General features: G+C 38.8%; 1 protein-coding gene across 4 annotated transcripts in view; it reads right to left on the bottom strand.

The window, feature by feature from the left end:
* mipol1 (mirror-image polydactyly 1) overlaps positions 1–17284 on the bottom strand; it is a 322904-nt gene that overhangs the window by 190548 nt on the left and 115072 nt on the right. For all 4 annotated transcript variants that reach the window (XM_048538585.2, XM_059649194.1, XM_048538584.2 and 1 more), the window contains 2 exons: positions 1891–2026; positions 921–1026 (listed from right to left, as the gene is read on the bottom strand). In XM_048538585.2, coding sequence (XP_048394542.2) covers positions 921–1026; positions 1891–2026 — 242 coding nt within the window. The remainder of the gene's footprint in view (positions 1–920; positions 1027–1890; positions 2027–17284) is intronic.

Here is a 17284-nt window from a genome sequence, read left to right as displayed (position 1 = left end):
TATAACACTGCTTATGTATATTGAAGTGCACAAACTTTTGATGCGGGATTTAGCAGTGGTGAGACACTCCAAGGTTAAAAAGCAAGTGATCAATTTAAGTTTACCTTTTACCAACATTTACTAAAAGCTAAACTATTACCATGACATACAGCATGCCGGAACAACACAGCACGCCAGGCAGCATCTGGAGGAAAGGGGCAGTCAATGTTTCGGGTATTACCTTTCTTCCAGTCCTTTAGAAGGGTAATACCCGAAACGTTGACTGCCCCTTTCTTCCAGATGCTGCCTGGCTTGCTGCATCCTTCCTGCCTCCTGTTTGGCGACCTGGATTCCAGCATCTGCAGTTTTTTTTGTCTCTATTATCATGCCAGGGAAACATGCATGTTGTAATAGGATTTGTCTTCATTGGTTGATCAAGTTTGGTAATATAACAATTAAATCTGAACTTCAAAAGCGTGCTTTAACTTGTCATATTGCTGGCATGTGGCTGGTACTTCTGAAAGAATGGGTTGAGTTGTAGATAGTTGTGTGTACATCCAAACAAAGGATGCTGTGGTGCTTTGAACCAGTTAAAACAATTAGCACTGTTTAAATTGCTGGATGGAGGATAAAGACACTGGTAATCATTATTCTCCCTTGTTGACTCAAGGCCTTTCAACAAAACAAACAGGTTCTTTTGTGATTAAACTGACATGGTGTTAACAATGCATTTAATGCCAATATCAGCGTGAATTCAAGTAAAGCTGTCCAACACGCTAGCACTGAGCTCCAGGAATTACTCATTTCATATGACACTTAAATACGTTACAAACTAGAAATCCTCACACCTTTAGCAAATACAGTTCGTGTTCAGTAACGTCAAATTGTAATATTTCTTATAAATCAAACAAAAACCACTGAAACTACATGCAAAAATGTACCTGTAGCCTTTTCAGCTATCTTGGCTTCTATTGCTTTTTCTTGCAATTCTGTGTCAATCTTTAGACTTTCTAATTCGTGCTCTTTTTCTGACAGTTTAGCCTGAAGCTGAAAGTATAAACACAATATGTTGTATATATCTGAGGTCAAATCATGAATATTATTTTTGACTATAGATCAATAAATTTGTAGTTAGTAGCCTTCATGGGATGAATGCAAAAATTAGAGTTGGTATTTCTAAAAGCTACTAACAATATCAATAATTAAACACAGTATTTGCACGCAACTTTTACCCTCAACGAACATGCAGACATCCCACAGCATTAAAAAACATTTTAACATTAGCTGTCCAAAGAAATGAGGTAATCTCATTTCAAGACACAAATATCTTACCATAAGTTATGCAGTACAAATTATTAATTTCACATTTTTACATCATATCAAAAGATTTAAAGAAGGAATTTTCTCCAAATTAAGGGGGACACATTTATTCCAAAGTGCTGCTTGTATGGGTTGAAAATGGAATAAAGATTTGACTTCGTGGTATATCCTAGTCCAAACTTTACAGCTACATGAAAATTGACCTTGCAACATAGAAATCTAGATTTTGAAGTAAGTTAGCATCGTTTGGATCAGATAATTTAAAATTCAAAGCTCAAAATCAAAAACAGGTCTTTATTAAGATCTGAAGGCATTCTTGTGAGGCATTTCTCAGTGGCAGACATCAGCTGCAATGAAGTTGTAGTGATAATCATCCTGTGAACAATTCCACAAAAATCACAGCTCAGTATGTGACATTTGACCTTAGGCAGATGGACAAAAATGAAAATGTAGCACTTAAAGATAAATTTATCAAGTTCTATTTAAATGTAACAAAAAAATTATCTTAAAATAGCAAGGCAAGTACAGGAATAAATATAATCATGAATGCAACAAAGTACAATTAAGCAATCTAAACTTTCAAGAGCATACCTTTTTATTAGTTTCTGCCACTGCATTCAACTCTTTCAACAGAAATGTTACTCTCCCGTTATCAGTTAAGAGTTTGGTAACTTGATCTGAGGTGAAAGGGTCATCTTGTGTATTACTACCTCCGTTTTCTGCCCTCCTGTCACAAATCAAAGAGAAATCATTTAGTGGGGCTCAAAGTTCACTTGAATGCACAAATTTAGTTTCGGAGCTCAGGTCCTTTTTGATTGAAGACTTGAATTGTGCAAATAATGGTTGAATATAAAGTGGGTCTAGTTATTCTAAAGCATGATAATTTTAATCTCTTGGGATTTCGTGTGTGTGGAGCATACATTACAAGTAGTGCGTTTGGAATGCTAAAGCTGAAAAATTAAACGTTAGTACGAAGTCCTGAAATGTAAATATGTCTCATGCTGATATGATTTTAGGTAAGTTATAGAACTGATCTTATTTTGAAATCACTTACTTCCAAAATGTCCTGTGTTTGGTTAGTACCAGAATTCTTAACCATAAATTGAAAATATTTATGTTCTTTCAAATTGGTTTGGAAAGCAACATTATGGATGAGCCCCGAACATGATGAAGCAAATTTAATTCTACACCGGTTCAAATATAACACAGTTGAAAGGAGAAAACAGGCTATTTACATTTCTGGAAGAAAAGTTAAGCCGTCCTGTCACTAATATATGATGTCTCACAGATATGATATCCCTTCACCTTTCCTCCATCACCCACTACCAATCTAGTTAATGTGATGGAGACCCCTTTTCATATGATACTATATTATCAAATGACACACTTATTTGCATGAAATACTATTAGATTTCAACTCTCAACGTATAGAATAAATTGTCTGAAATATCATGAAAATTTTCCACACAGGCTTCACAACAAGATGCCAAACATAAAAGGCACTTATGGGGCAGTGATAACATACAGCCAAAATCCCTACCTTTGTAATCTATAAGAAAAGATTACCATACTAGGGACATAGTTTGTATTCCACTATGGCAGATTTGAATTCAGTATAATCTAGATTAAGGAGAGCCTAATGATTGTTGTCAAACTTATATGGTTCACAAATCCCTTTAGGGAAGGGAATTTGCCATCCTTACTGGTCTGGACTACATAGGACCCCCAGATCAACAGCAATATGGTTGACTCTTAGCTGTCCTTTGAAATAGCCTAATAAACCACTCAGTTATATAAAACCACAATAAAACTCTAAACAAAGAACAAACCAGATGGATTACTTTGTACCCATCTAAAAGCCAGAAACAAGAACAAACACACAGCCCTGTCAACCACATAAAGTCCTTCTCAGGGAGCTGTGCCAAAATTGGGAGAGATGTCTCACGGACACAGTCATACTCTCAGAATCATTCTTGAGAGACAACATGCCAGACACCACTGTCATCATCCCTTGGTATGTTCAGCCAGACCCAACAAGGGTGGTGGCACTGTGGTATACAGGTGGGAGGATACTGTACTGGCAGTCCTACAGATTAACTTGGAACCACATGAAATCTCAGGAAATTATGTAACATGCAAGTGTGGAAACTTCCTGCTGATTACCACCTATCACCCCAATCAGCTGATAAACCAGGATTCAAGCATTTTGAATCAACAAGAGGGAGAAAACTTACTTCAACTCATCCTTGTTAATCTACCAGTTACAGATTTGACCTTCATAACAATATTGGTAGAATTGAACACCACACAGTACTTGTGGAGATCAAGTTCTGTCTTAAAATGCAAGATGTCATCCATCATACTGTGTAACACAACCACCATGCTAAGTTGGATAGATTTAGAATAAATGTAGCAACTGAAGACTGGGCATCCATGTGCCACTATGGACACTGGAGAATTGAGCCATCACCTTCTTAGAATCAGGAGTTTCCTTACATCATGGAAAGGACAAAGACTGGTACCACCAAAAACTACAAGTCATCAGGGACAAAATCCCAATATTTCAAAGCTATTATCCTCGTTCTTCAACTCTGCTGAATAACTTTGGGATCAGTGAAGCATTCAGATCTGCACACTCATATACTTTCTTTGTCTCATTCAATAATAAGGGTAAAGTTGTCATTGCTTATGAGACCATAGAGTTGCTCTTTTATTAAAAACAGACAACTGGTGGTTTATCCTGAGGGTCACCAAACGTCGGGCACGGGGGCAGTTTGAGAAGGAGAGTTCTTCATGGTAATCTCCGCCAGTATGGGAAGTGATCCCATGATTGTTGGTATCACTCTGCATCATAAACTACCCATCCAGCCAACTGATCTAACCCAACTACTGTTATCAGCCTAACCAGCCTTCGCTTCATTGTTTTATATCTCCCTCTTTTGAACTGTTGGGTTATACATTTGGAACATTCCAATCTGCAGGGGCCTTTGCAGAATTAATAGAATTTTGCAAGGAAACAAATTTTCCAGAGGTTTACATTTCAGAAGGTAATCAAATCACCTTGTTGAAGCAGATTTTGACAGGTCTGATGTCCATGTTACCAGCCATACTTTTGGAAATCTGGAATTTCCGCAGCATCAAAATTGGGTAAAAAACCATTGACCTGCAGATGCTGGAAATCAGAAACAAAATCAGAAATTGTTTGAAAAACTCAGCAGGTCTGGCAGCACCTGTGGACAGAAAGCAGAGTCAATGTTTCGGGTCGAGTGACCCTTCTTCAGAACTGTTTGTAGCTAGGAAAAGGTTGGTGCTGCAAACTTTGTAGCAACGGAAGACTGGGCATCCATGAGCCACTATGGACCATCAGAAGCAGCAGAATTCTATTCAACCACAATCTGTAACCTCAAGGCCTGTATCAATTGTATCAAACAAGGCAACAATCCTCATTAAATGAAAGAAGCTAGACTGCATGAGAGGACTGCTCACATGTCAAACTGCAGAAGCAGTAAAGAATAAGCAGGGTTAAGCAATCTGAAAACTAGTGCGTCAGATCAAAATTCTGCAGCCCTGTGACAGAGTTGTGAATGGTGCTAGTCAATTAAATGACTACAGGAGTTGGAAACTCCACAATAACCCCATCTTCAATGGTGGGAGAGTCCAGCACATCAGCACGAGTCATTGGAATGAGGTATTTGTAATCTTCAGTTAGAAGTGGCGAGTGGATGATCGATCTGGGCTTTCTCCTGAAATCCCCAACATCGCAGATACCAGTGCTCAACCAATGTGCTTTATTCCTTGCTATTGAGAAATGGCTGAAGACATTGGATACTGCAAAGGTTATGAGGAACTGGCAATATTCTAGCATAGTACTTAAGATTCTTACTCCAGAAAGTAGTTGTGCTCCCAGCCAGGCTGTTCCAGTGCAGCTCCAACTGTAGCATCTACCCAACAATGTAGAAACCTAACCAGCTATACACAGTAAGCAAATAACAGGATAAGTCCAATCCAGCCAATTACGCATCCTGATAAGTCTACTCTCCATCCTCACTGAAGAGATGGGAAGGCTGTGACAGGCGTATCAAGCAGCACATGCAAAGGAATAACTTATCTGCGGACACAAATATCAGGTTCTACCAGGGCCACTCAGCACTTTGATGCCATACCTGGTCAAATGCTGCCTTGTTGTCAAGGGCAGTCACTATCACATCTCATTTCAGCACTTTTGTCCATGTTTACACCAAGGCTCCAAAAGGGCTACTGTCTTCATCAGTAACGTGATGCAAGAAGTCATCAAAAGTGCTATCAAACAGCACCTGCTCAACAATAAACAGTTCAGTGATGCCCAGTTGGGGTTCCGCCAGGGCCACTCATCTCTAGACCTCATTATAGCCTTCGTGCAAACATGGATAAAAGAGCTGAATTCCAGATGTGAGGTGTGAGTGACTGCCCTTGACATCCAGGCTGCATTCGATTGAATGTGGCATTCCAAAGTCCTAGAAAAACTAGAATCAATGGGTATCAGGGGTAAACTCTCCTGTGGTTGGAGTCGAACCTGATAGATAGGAAGGTGATTGTGGTCATTTGAGGTCAATCTTCTCAGTTCTAGGACATCTCCACACGAGTTCCTCAGGGTGGTGACCTCAGCCCAAACACCTTCAACCGCTTCGTCAATGACCTTCCCTCCATCATAAGATCAGAAGTGGGGATAGTCACCCATGATTGCACAATGTCCAGCACCATTCGCGACTCCTCAGATACGAAAGCAGTCCATGTTCACTTGCAAAAAGATCTTGACAATATCGAGGTTTCTGCTGACAAGTGGCAAGAGACATTCGTGCTACACGAATGCCAGACTGAGACCATTGGCAATAAGAGGCAATCTAACCATCATTCCCTTGACATTCAACGGTGTTATCATCACTGAATGCCCCAGTATCAACATCCTAGGGGTTATCTCTGACCAGAAACTCAACGGACTCGCCACATAAACACAGTGATGACAAAAGCAGGTCAGAAGCTAGGAATATTGCACCGAGTAACTCACCACCTGACTCTCAAAGCCTGTTTACCACCTACGAGGCCCAAGTCAAGGGTCTGATGGAATACACCCACTTGCCTGGATAAGTGCAGCCCCAACAACATTCAAGAAGCTCAACACCATCCAGGACAAAGCAGCCCGCTTCACTGGCACTACATCCACTTGCATCCACTCCCTCCACCAGCGATGCTCGGTAGCAGCAGCATACTATCTACAAGATGCACTGCGGAGATTCTCCAAAGATCCTCAGACAACACCTTCCAAACGCATGACCACTTGCATCTAGAAGGACAAGGGCAGCAGATAGATGGAAACACTACCACCTTCAAGTTCCCCTCCAAACCACTCACTATCCTGGCTTGCAAATATATCATTATTCCTTCACTGTCCTTGGGTCACAATCCAGGAATTCCCCAACCCTAACTGCATTGTGGGTCAACCCACAGCAGGTGGACTGCAGCAGTTCATAAGGCAACTCACCACCACCTTTGCAAGGTCAACTAGGGGCGGGCAATAAATGTTGGCCAGCCAATGACACCCACATACCACAAATGAATAAAACAAACTACAAAAGAATTGGGTGGACAGTGAGAGTCTTTTTCCGAGGATGACGATGTCAGCTTGTACGAGGGGGCATAGCTACAAATTGAGGGGTGATAGATTTAAGACAGATGTGAAAGACAGGTTCTTTACTCAGAGAGTGGTAAGGGCATGGAACGCCTTGCTGGCCAATGTAGTTAACTCAGCCACATTAGGGGCATTTAAACAGTCCTTGGATAAGCAGATGGATGATGATGGGATAGTTTAGGAGGATGGGATTAGATTAGTTCACACGTTGGCACAACATCGAGGGCCGAAGGGCCTGTTCTGTGCTGTATTGTTCTATGTCCTATGTTCCTATACTTGACAATATCTCCTCACTAGGCAGAACAAAATATGCTGTGAAGAACAAAATGCACAGCAAACTTCAGCATTCTTCATGAAAATTGACATATCTTTTGAAAATAAAACTGCTTTTCACTTTAGACATATTAGGTTAAAGGATAGGTTAACATAGGCACAATGGCAGACATTTAATAGGTCATTTCACAGCAAACAGAATACATGCATTTCAACAAGTAAGAAAAGTTCCAAGTACAGAACCCATCAACTATCAAAAAGATTAAACACAACTCAGGAATCTTAAAGAAATAACATATCATTAACAAATATGGCTGGCAGATCAGAAGGTGAGATTGTATATTTAAGTAAATCAAAATATAATAGAAGTTACTATGGCTGAAAAAATTAAAGACAGAATGTTGACTAGAAATACCAAAAAAAACAATTTCTGTAAATATTTTAAAAAGAAAAGAGCCAACAGAGAATTGATCCAATAGAAAGTGAGATGGAGATTTAATAAAAGAAGCTAAGGATATGGTAGATGAATTGAACTTTGCATTACTCTTCATTATAGGGGATGCAAGTAAACTCTCAGAAAAAGGAAACGGAAGACCAAATCTGCCAACAATGCTGAATTTCTCCGGCAATTTCTGGGTTTTTTCCCAGATTTCCAGCATCCTCAGCCTTTGTTTAATTACAATTCATCCAACCTTGGTGACTCATTCACCTTCAAAGTAAGTCTCTTCAATACTTACCTTATCATAATGTTTATTCCATCTAATATTGCACACTCATCTTTCACTGGAATGTCTGCATCATCCCTTTTCTTCATAAATATAGAGATAAAATACTCATTTAAAATTCTGCTTCCAGAGGGCACAGATTTGAGGGTATTGGTATTGGTAACCCTATCCCTATCGCAGGGGGCATGACAAAAGCAAAGATTTCACACAGAGTGAGGTGGGTATCTGGCATTTTCTGCCTAATTTGATGTTTAAGGGAGAAATCCTCAACAGATTGTAACTGTAACACTGTAACTTGCAAGGCTATGGACTAGGTACCAGAAAGTGGGATTAGAATAGCTGGTACAGACCCATGGTGGGATGAATAGCCACTTTCTTGCTGTTCTGGTTCTATATTTCCAGGTAAGAGAATGGACAAGGATTTGGTAAGTGAAGTATCATATGGGAAGTATCAAATAGTGCATTGGGTAGGAAGAATTAATAAATGGTAAAACACCACAGAGTTCTGTGATGCAAAGGGATCTGGGTACCCTAGTGCATCAATTGCAAAAAATTACTATTAAAGTACAGCAAGTAATTAGGAAAGCAAATAGAATGCAACCAGAATTGAATACAAAAGTAGGGAGAGTACGTTTCAGCTACGCAGGGCATTGGTGAGACGACGTCTGTGATACAGTGTACAGTACTGGTCACCTTACTTAAGAACTGCAATTTAAATAGTTCAAGGTCTTTCAGACTAATAACTGACATGAGTAAGTTGTCTTATATGAAAAGGTCAGCTTGTATCTGCTTGAGTTTAAAAGAGTAAGAGGCAACTTGTCAAAACATATTAGATCCTGGCTCAAAGTGGCAAACTGGCTTTGTCATGTTCCTAATTAATATATTTATATGTATCTCGTGGAATGCAATGCTCAATGAATTTTAACCTTTGGGTACTTTGGCTTCAGGCCAACCAGAAAATTTGGACACCAGTTTGTCTTTTTTTAAGAAGGTTCGTGGTGATAAACTTGAGGCAACTATTAATGGAAGCTATGCAGCCAAACCTGACATTAAACATTGTGAATTGATCCATTAACCAACAACAATGATCTTCTTCAGTAAAAGACAAAAAAAGGGCATCTTCTGAAATTAGAATTGAGATACATTGTTAAGGCAGTGTAAATCAAACTTCACTGTACAGTAAGACCATATGACACTTAAAATGCATCTTTCTTCCTTCAGTATTGTTTCCTATCTTTGAAAGGGCAAGGAAGAGACTTTGCATTCTGCCAATCACATTCTGGGCTAAAGAATGTGTGTAAGTAACTTGCTATGATTTACTTTGATTTTTTTCCCCCCAATGAGCAAAGAACAAGTAGGGCTTTACCTCTCACTTGAAGAGAACTGATTGTACTATTTATGGCTGAAATCTGTGCCCCATTGCTGCTGAGAGCAATAAATGGGAGATTACTCTCCAATATTTCTAGTTGGTAATGCTTACTTCATTATAAAAGCATGTACTCTTTCTTAAAGAAGGTCCTACAATATAACGTGAAACTAAGGAAAGCTAATTTATAAGAAGGGAAGTGTAATATTTGCTTCACAAAATAAAGTTAATAGTAGGCATCCATCTTCACATTTCCATTTTTCAGAGACTGTACTTCTAATCTATGTAAAACATTTGGTTTCAGCATTTTGATCCAAGTTAGCCGAAGAAGAAAAATGATTGGCAATCATAATCAGTAAATCAATATTATTATGTTTTATATACTATTCCCTTTATTCATTCACAGGATGAGGGCGTCACTGGCTAGGCACCATTTATTGTCCATCCCTAATTGCCCAAAGGGCAGTTCAGAATCAACCACATTGCTATGGGTCTGGAGTCACATGTAGGCCAATCCAGGTGAGGATGGCAGTTTTCTTCCCTAAAGGACGCCAGTGAACCAGATGGGTTTTTCCAACAATCAGCAATGGATTCATGGTCATCATTAGATTCTTAAGTTCAGTTAGTGAATTAATTTGAATCCACATCCACATCCACAGAACATTATCTAGGTCTCTGGATTAACAGTTCAGCAATAATACCACTAGCCCATTGCCTCCCCTTATGTATATAAATAACATCTTAAACTTCATTGAATACAATGCTGTCTATATCTTTTTTCAAGAACATATTCCCCAAAATCCTTGCGAAATTGTCATATACCATGACATAGTAGTTGGTTAAAACTGCATTCAACTTGGGAGTTACACAGATTACCATTCCCAATATATTGTATTCAATATTTTTCAGTATTTGTTTATAACTGTATCTCAGAGCCAGTTATCTATCCTGAAGAATAACACATTATGAAGATCATAGAATCAGATACAGAGCAGAAATGGCCACTCAGCCTATCCCGCCTGTGATGAGATTGAAGGATGCACATTGAGACATGCCAGCCATGAGATACAATTCCATAGAACAGATTTTTTTTCAAACTCTTTGAAATAACCATTCACTCAGCCCCATTTTCTATTCCCATATCCTGCAATTTCTGGCCTTCAACCATTTATCAAATTCCCTTTTAATTTTACTAGTATAGCTTAGTACAGGAAATAAAGGTATGTAATTGATTTGAGCATTATGACAATTTTATATATCATTAGTTCCAGGTTAACATCAGGTCACCTTCAGATAGCAATGGCCAGTATTTCAACCATTGAACACAAGTTGAGGGAGAACTGTATGGGTTGGGAAGTAATTATTACAAGACAGAATCTTCTGTCACAGTGTTGCACAGGTCAAATTTTAAGACTTTTGGAACTGGCTTCTGGCATGCCTTGACTCTTCTGTTCTTATAATCAGATTCAATGCTGAGGACTCTTTTCAAGGGATATTTATCAAGCATTTTCAGTCACTGCTGCTTGTAGCTACTCTTGCCAGGACATCTGCTATCATGGGATGTCACAGTCTTCTGTCTTGCATCATCATTACACATTTACGGGAATATGTAACTTCAATTGATCTGTGGTCAATCATTCAACTATACTGAGATCGACACCTCTTTCTGCTGCCTTCCACTTTACTCTGTAGAAGAGGTCTCTGTTGCTATTCAGTTTGAAACAAATGACCAAAATACAGACTCTCTCTTTTCCGGGTGTTATGTTCTAGCATTCTTTTCGGTCTTGCAATTTCATGCAAGCCTTCATTTGTTATATGCTCTATGTATAAAATATGCACCATTTCTTAGCAGTTGCATTTTGTACTATCATGTACTATGTTCCAGTTATTCTGGAAAACTTGAAGGTATGGTGGGACGGATGGCAAGACTTCTGTCCAGCAGTCCTACTGGGATGTTCAGTGATGGTTCAGTACTTAGCACCTACTACTGTATCGTATTTTGCTTTTAGTCATGGTGTAGATTAGAAGATACGAAATAGAAGTCCTCAAGTTTGGTCTGCCATTCAATATTTTATTGGCTCTTCTTTTGTCTCGACTTCATTTTCCTGCTCATTATTCTTATCTCTCGATATCCCAAGAGATTAAACATCTGACTTTCTTGAATTTAAATGTACTCAACTATGTATCATGTTCAACCTTGAAATTGTCAATTTCAAGACTTATAACCCTCTGAATCTAGAAAAGTTATCCTCATCTCAATCCTAAACAATCAAACCTTTATACTGAGCTTGGGTCTTGCTGTTCTAAATTACCCAGTCAAGGAAAATAACCTCTCATTAATTATCTCCACTGTTCGGATCAAGTCCCTTCCAAAAGTTACATGTTACAAGCATGCATCTTCCTCCTAAACTCCGGAAAGGAAAGTCCCAATATTCCTCATGACCTTACCTCTGCTCCTTCATTGTGACATACTATATTTTGAGGAGGATGCAACTGAAACCCAGGACCAGAATGTTTATGCAAAATCCTTGAAGTCAGAGCAAATTCCTTGGGAACATCTGGTACACCTTGCAAATGTTAAAATTTTTTTTAAAGTCTGGAAACAACCAAACACCTATATGATCACAGCAATAGCCAAAAGAAATCAAACAGCAACTGACTAGAAGATAATTGATGCTCCTTTGAAGTAGCATTGATGGCAGGCAAGGGTTCTTCTTGCTACTGAGCACATGTTCAACTGTATGAAGTTAAGGAAGGGCCATAGCTGGAGCACTGAGCTCAAAAATGACAATTCTGGTATCATACCAGCAATACTTGTGAATTGTCATCAAGATCTGCTTATATTACGTTCTTTTGTGACATAGATTGCGCAGGTGCTTATATCCTCAATCAAACTGTCAGCCAGTACCAGAATCTCACATCATTCAAAAGGCAAAGTGGAATAGATAGCACCAAAAAAAAATCTGTTCTATGGAATTGTATCTCATGGCTGGCATGTCTCAATGTGCATCCTTCAATCTCATTATTTAAAGGGATAAGCAGTTGCTTGCCCTGTTCACACAAGTAACAAATCCCTCCACATTATGCTGTTTTTCTCAGATCCTGATGACCCTAAGTTGTTACTCAAAGGCCCGTAAAATGTCTGTGGGATGCTGGAAACAGTAACTGTGATAATGGTGAGCAAACTTATTCATTGCTATAAAATCCAAGCCTATACCCTTATGGTGAACATGATATATTTGTGGACAGAACACGTCAACTTTTAAATGTTCCTTATACTAGTCTGGATGGGTACCTACGCATAAAAGGGGAGGACACTGATTGAGATCAACAATGTTGCGTAGCTGTTGTATGATTTTAAGATCTTCCTGAAGGTGATGGCACAATTCTGAACTGTGGCCCCCGATAAGCACAGCCTCCATGTATTCTATGATAACTGCACTGTCGGTATGAGATAGCGATAACGGGAACTGCAGATGCTGGAGAATCCAAGATAACAAAGTGTGAAGCTGGATGAACACAGCAGGCCAAGCAGCATCTCAGGAGCAGTATGAAATAGCTGTGATTGTATTAGACTCTCAGGTTCACCTTTGAGCATGAAACAGGACAGTGTTCTACATATTCCAAATAACATTTAATGCTCTTGCTAGTGCTTCTCTGTCATGACTAGGTCTCGTGGTCACTGATTGCAGGTCTTGCAGAATGCAAACTTTGAGGAGCTAAAAGTGAACGAATATCTAATGACCTATCAAGCTACTCAATTGTATTAAAACACTGTGAAGTCCAAAAGGAGCAAAACTGGAATTAACTGCCTGACATCAGTTTTAAAATGTTATGCACATCTTATGCATTAGCACCCTTAAAAGATTCAAATCAATGGAACGTAACTTGACAGAATGACAGCAAGAAATTCTGAGAAAAAAACTTTTTTTTGCAGCTAGGCAAGGAAATGTCCAATCCTTTCCATATAGGGATTGTGTTCCTGCAGCCTTTTAGGGTAACTGCAAAAAATTTAAAGGCATCTTAGCTGTTATATATTTAAAGGTTTATTGAAGCTTTTAAGCTTGTGCATGGAGTTACTTTCAGTGACCTAAGCAAAACCAATAAAGCATTTAGGGATGCTTATAACAATTAATAAATCTCAGTTTTTCTGTAAGGTCTGGCTATAGCTTTATAAAACTTCATTCGCTGTTACCCGAAATCCTCCCACTTACTCCCCAAAAGAGAGTCCAAATCAATCAAAGGTTTTGTGCATCTCTTTGACTTGAGCAGATACTGTTTTCCATTCAATGCCTCCGTGCAGACACCAACGTTGGATTCTCCTCAGATTTTAATGACAAAAATCTACGAAAATTAGTCGAACATAATGAGTTTTTGAAGAGACAAGTAGAGAAAAGGTCATCTACTCAAGCACTTTAACATATCTTTTTGTCATTAATCACAAATCTAATATAAATTACTAGTCTGTGGAATTGTCGATCCACAATTCTCATCAAAATTAACATCATAATTCTTAAAACAGGTTTGAAACCTGAAAAGTGGTGACCCTTAGGATTGATTACCGAGTTCAACAATGCTACTTTAAATATTCTAACTCTTTAGAACAATGAAATAGGTTCTGCAATTTCATTGTACCAGCACGATCAACTCTAAGTAGCGATATTTTTTCACATGACAGAGATGGTCAAAATTCCAGACAGAAAGGTGGCATTAGTTTTTTCATGATTAGGCAGAAGCACATAGCTGTTTGGCATCAAGCTAATTGATTTCAATCTCTTTTCAAGAGCTTCAACACACACATTCAACCAACATTCAAGTTTATATTATTGGGCTTATTCACTGCATTAAATCTTGCAATTCCCACAATCCTAACATGACCAAAAGAAGAATAATTTATTCAAATATTTGATCATCTATATGTTAGGTAATGTTTGAAACCTCTCCTCTTCTTAATCAGTTATTGATTCATCTTTCTCATAGGTGATAAGCAATAAATTTTGGTAAGAGTTTACACCCCTGCTCTTCTGTAGTTCCCTAGCGTGTTTGATCCAGATCTTCTGGGTGAAAAGGTCATTGTTTCTGAAATATACACCAGAGTTTCATGTCAGAACTATGCAGAGGTTCTGATGAACAGACTCCACAGGAATTGCTCAGAAATTCTTAACTTCCAATGAATAATTACCTGGCATTTAAAACTTCCAAAATAAAAGTTCCGAGTGTGAGCTAAAGTCAGAGACTGCAGCTGGTTCCAACTTAGCTATCTGGATATTATGCAGGGATAGTTAGAAGGATAAAAATCTGCTCTAACTCCTAACTAACTACAGAACTGAACCAATCCCTTTATAATTTCTGACAGTGACACCCTCCAACCTGCCTATCAACTCCCAAAACCAACAAAACCCAATTACCATAACTTGGCATCCCCTAATTCTATTAAGCCCCAGTTAACCTCGCCCAGGTCGAAGTTGGCTAACCATCTCCCCTGACACCCCACGAAACGACCACCATCCGGCACAAGCTAATGCCATCTCCACCTATTGCTACTCTGTCCCCTCATTTCTTACCTTACTCGTACCCCTTCAACCAATACTAACTTGCCTATGGATCTGCTGCCCCTTACCCCTTCCCCCACCTGACACCTCAGCTGTGGACCTACACCCACCCTTTTTCCTAATCCACTTACCTAACACATTTATCATCTCACCAGTGTTTGTTAGAGTCCCTGGGACCTATAAGTGCGATTTTATGGCAGCTAGTGAAGTAAAAAAAGCATGTCAGGGCCTCTAATGCTAATCTTAGCTTTAGCATATTCCTGGCTGGTTTCGTATGATGGAAGCATCAGGGCAGATAATATCGGAAGTCTGTTCATAGAAATCGCTGCTTGATAAGTGAGCCATTTTTAATAGATTACTGTTCGTCAGATCTGTTTCAATAATAATCAAAAGGCCGGGCCACATGTTGCTATTACTCCTCAACAGTATTCCAAAAATCTATTAATTCAAATTAGTTCTTCTTAATATCATCTATAAATGTAGCTTCTTACAAAATTTAGTATAAATTCAATTTTCCTGGCTCAACTCAATATTTACTAGCTGGTATACCTGTCAAGACCATGGCCAGAAGGACATGGAAGCTTTGGGGAGAGTGCAGAGAAGGTTCACCACTATGTTGCCTGGTTTCGACAGTATTGACAATGAGGAAAGGTAAAAAGAACGGATTGTTTCACTGGAAAGACGGCAGTTGACAGGAGACCTGACAGAGGTTGACGAAATTATGAGAGGTATAAATAGGGTGGATAGTCAAAAGGTTTATTCCCAGGGTTGAAGCTTCAATTACTTGGGGGCACAAGTTCAAGGTAAGAGGGGGAAAATTTAAGGGAGATGTGTGAGGGATGTTTTTCCACACAGAAACTGGTAGAAGCCTGGAATGCACTGCCAGAAGAGATAGTGAAAGCAGACACATTGGTGACATTTAACAGGCATCTGGATGGTTACATGGATTGGGAGAGAATAGAGGGATATGGACCGAAAAAGGGAAGAAGGTTTGTTTTTTATAACGCAGTGTGGATCTGGAACAGCACAGCAGGCCAGGCAGCATCAGAGGAGCAGGAAAGCTGACGTGACATTTCGGATTGGGATCCTTCTTCAGAAATTGGGGAGGGGGAAGGGAGCTCTGAAATAAAGAGATGAGGGTTGAGGCTGGGAAAAATAGGTGGCCATATGATCACACATGCTTGGAGAGCCAAGCAACCTGCTCCTGTGCTGTACCTCTCTTTTGTTCTTTAGTCTGTCTGAACTATCTTCCCTCTAAAATGCAGGCCAAATTTCTCCAATGTTTGGATGTAACATGAATAAAGTGAACAAAGTGATGTTGATATACACAGAAATCAAAACAGATTGTGTTTAAACAGGGAGAAAGTGAAATAAAAAAGGCTCAGCATCAACTTTGAAAAAGTGAGAAACCTGAAGAGTAGTTTTGAAAATTTTATTCAGACAGTGCCCAGTTGAAAGGGGAAATTCATTCAGGAAACCAGAAAACAGAAGAAAAAACCTGTCTCCCCTCTTTCTAAGAAAATCCAAACTTCTAGGTAGGCTGAAATTAGTTCAGGCTTTAGAAAGGAATGCATAGCCAATCAAGGTCAGTCATTTAAGTTGATGAGCCAAGTTGGTTGTACAAGCAATCTCAACATGACAAAGGCCAGATCTAGAAATTGTGCACAACAAATGCATAATCATGCAGCAGTTTCTATTACTTGAAGAAACTACAGATGGATCTGCACACTCCAAACCAATTTTGGAGTTTCTGTAAACCTATTTCATTTTTGGTGAAGGCTGTACTCACAGCACCAGTATTGTTTGTGCGCTGCTGGCAATGGGAGATAAAACTAACTGCCAGAACAGAGCAGCTAAAAGTCCTCATGAACGATGACAAAAGTTTTGATTTTGATGATTTATTTACTGTGTCGACTGCTGATTTGGAAGGCTTGTCTTAGTTGTATTTGGCATTTAGTGTGCAACATATAGCTTAAAATATATTGCATTTAGTGATTTCTTTGCTTTTATATAATGAAAAAAATCTTCCATCATAAACTATGCAGTCTTGCAGCTTAATTTGGTTGGTAAATACTCAGAAGTTCAGAATATGTTTAAAAAAAAAGTTATGGGATTTTACCGATATTGCGTGACTGTGTGAAAAGAAATTAGATGCAAAACAGATCTTGTTTAAAAAAGTTTCATTGAATTTCCTGAGATTGTCATGACTTTCAAAAAAAAATTTGAAAATGTGCCAGAATAGTTCTATAACTTAAAACATACAAAATATTCCTTCATCCCTATTAAAAATATTGATACGCGAATTCAACAGATGTTCAAAGTGCAAGAATTATTTTTTTAACGAGTCTGAGGTGCACGACTGAAAACTTTGATTTGACACTATGTGGGCACTTGTCAAAATTTT

Source organism: Stegostoma tigrinum, chromosome 10, assembly GCF_030684315.1.
Source record: "Stegostoma tigrinum isolate sSteTig4 chromosome 10, sSteTig4.hap1, whole genome shotgun sequence".
NCBI lineage: Eukaryota > Metazoa > Chordata > Chondrichthyes > Orectolobiformes > Stegostomatidae > Stegostoma > Stegostoma tigrinum.
The sequence above is the reverse complement of the archived record's forward strand: the minus strand, read 5'-3'. Positions and strand labels throughout refer to the sequence as shown.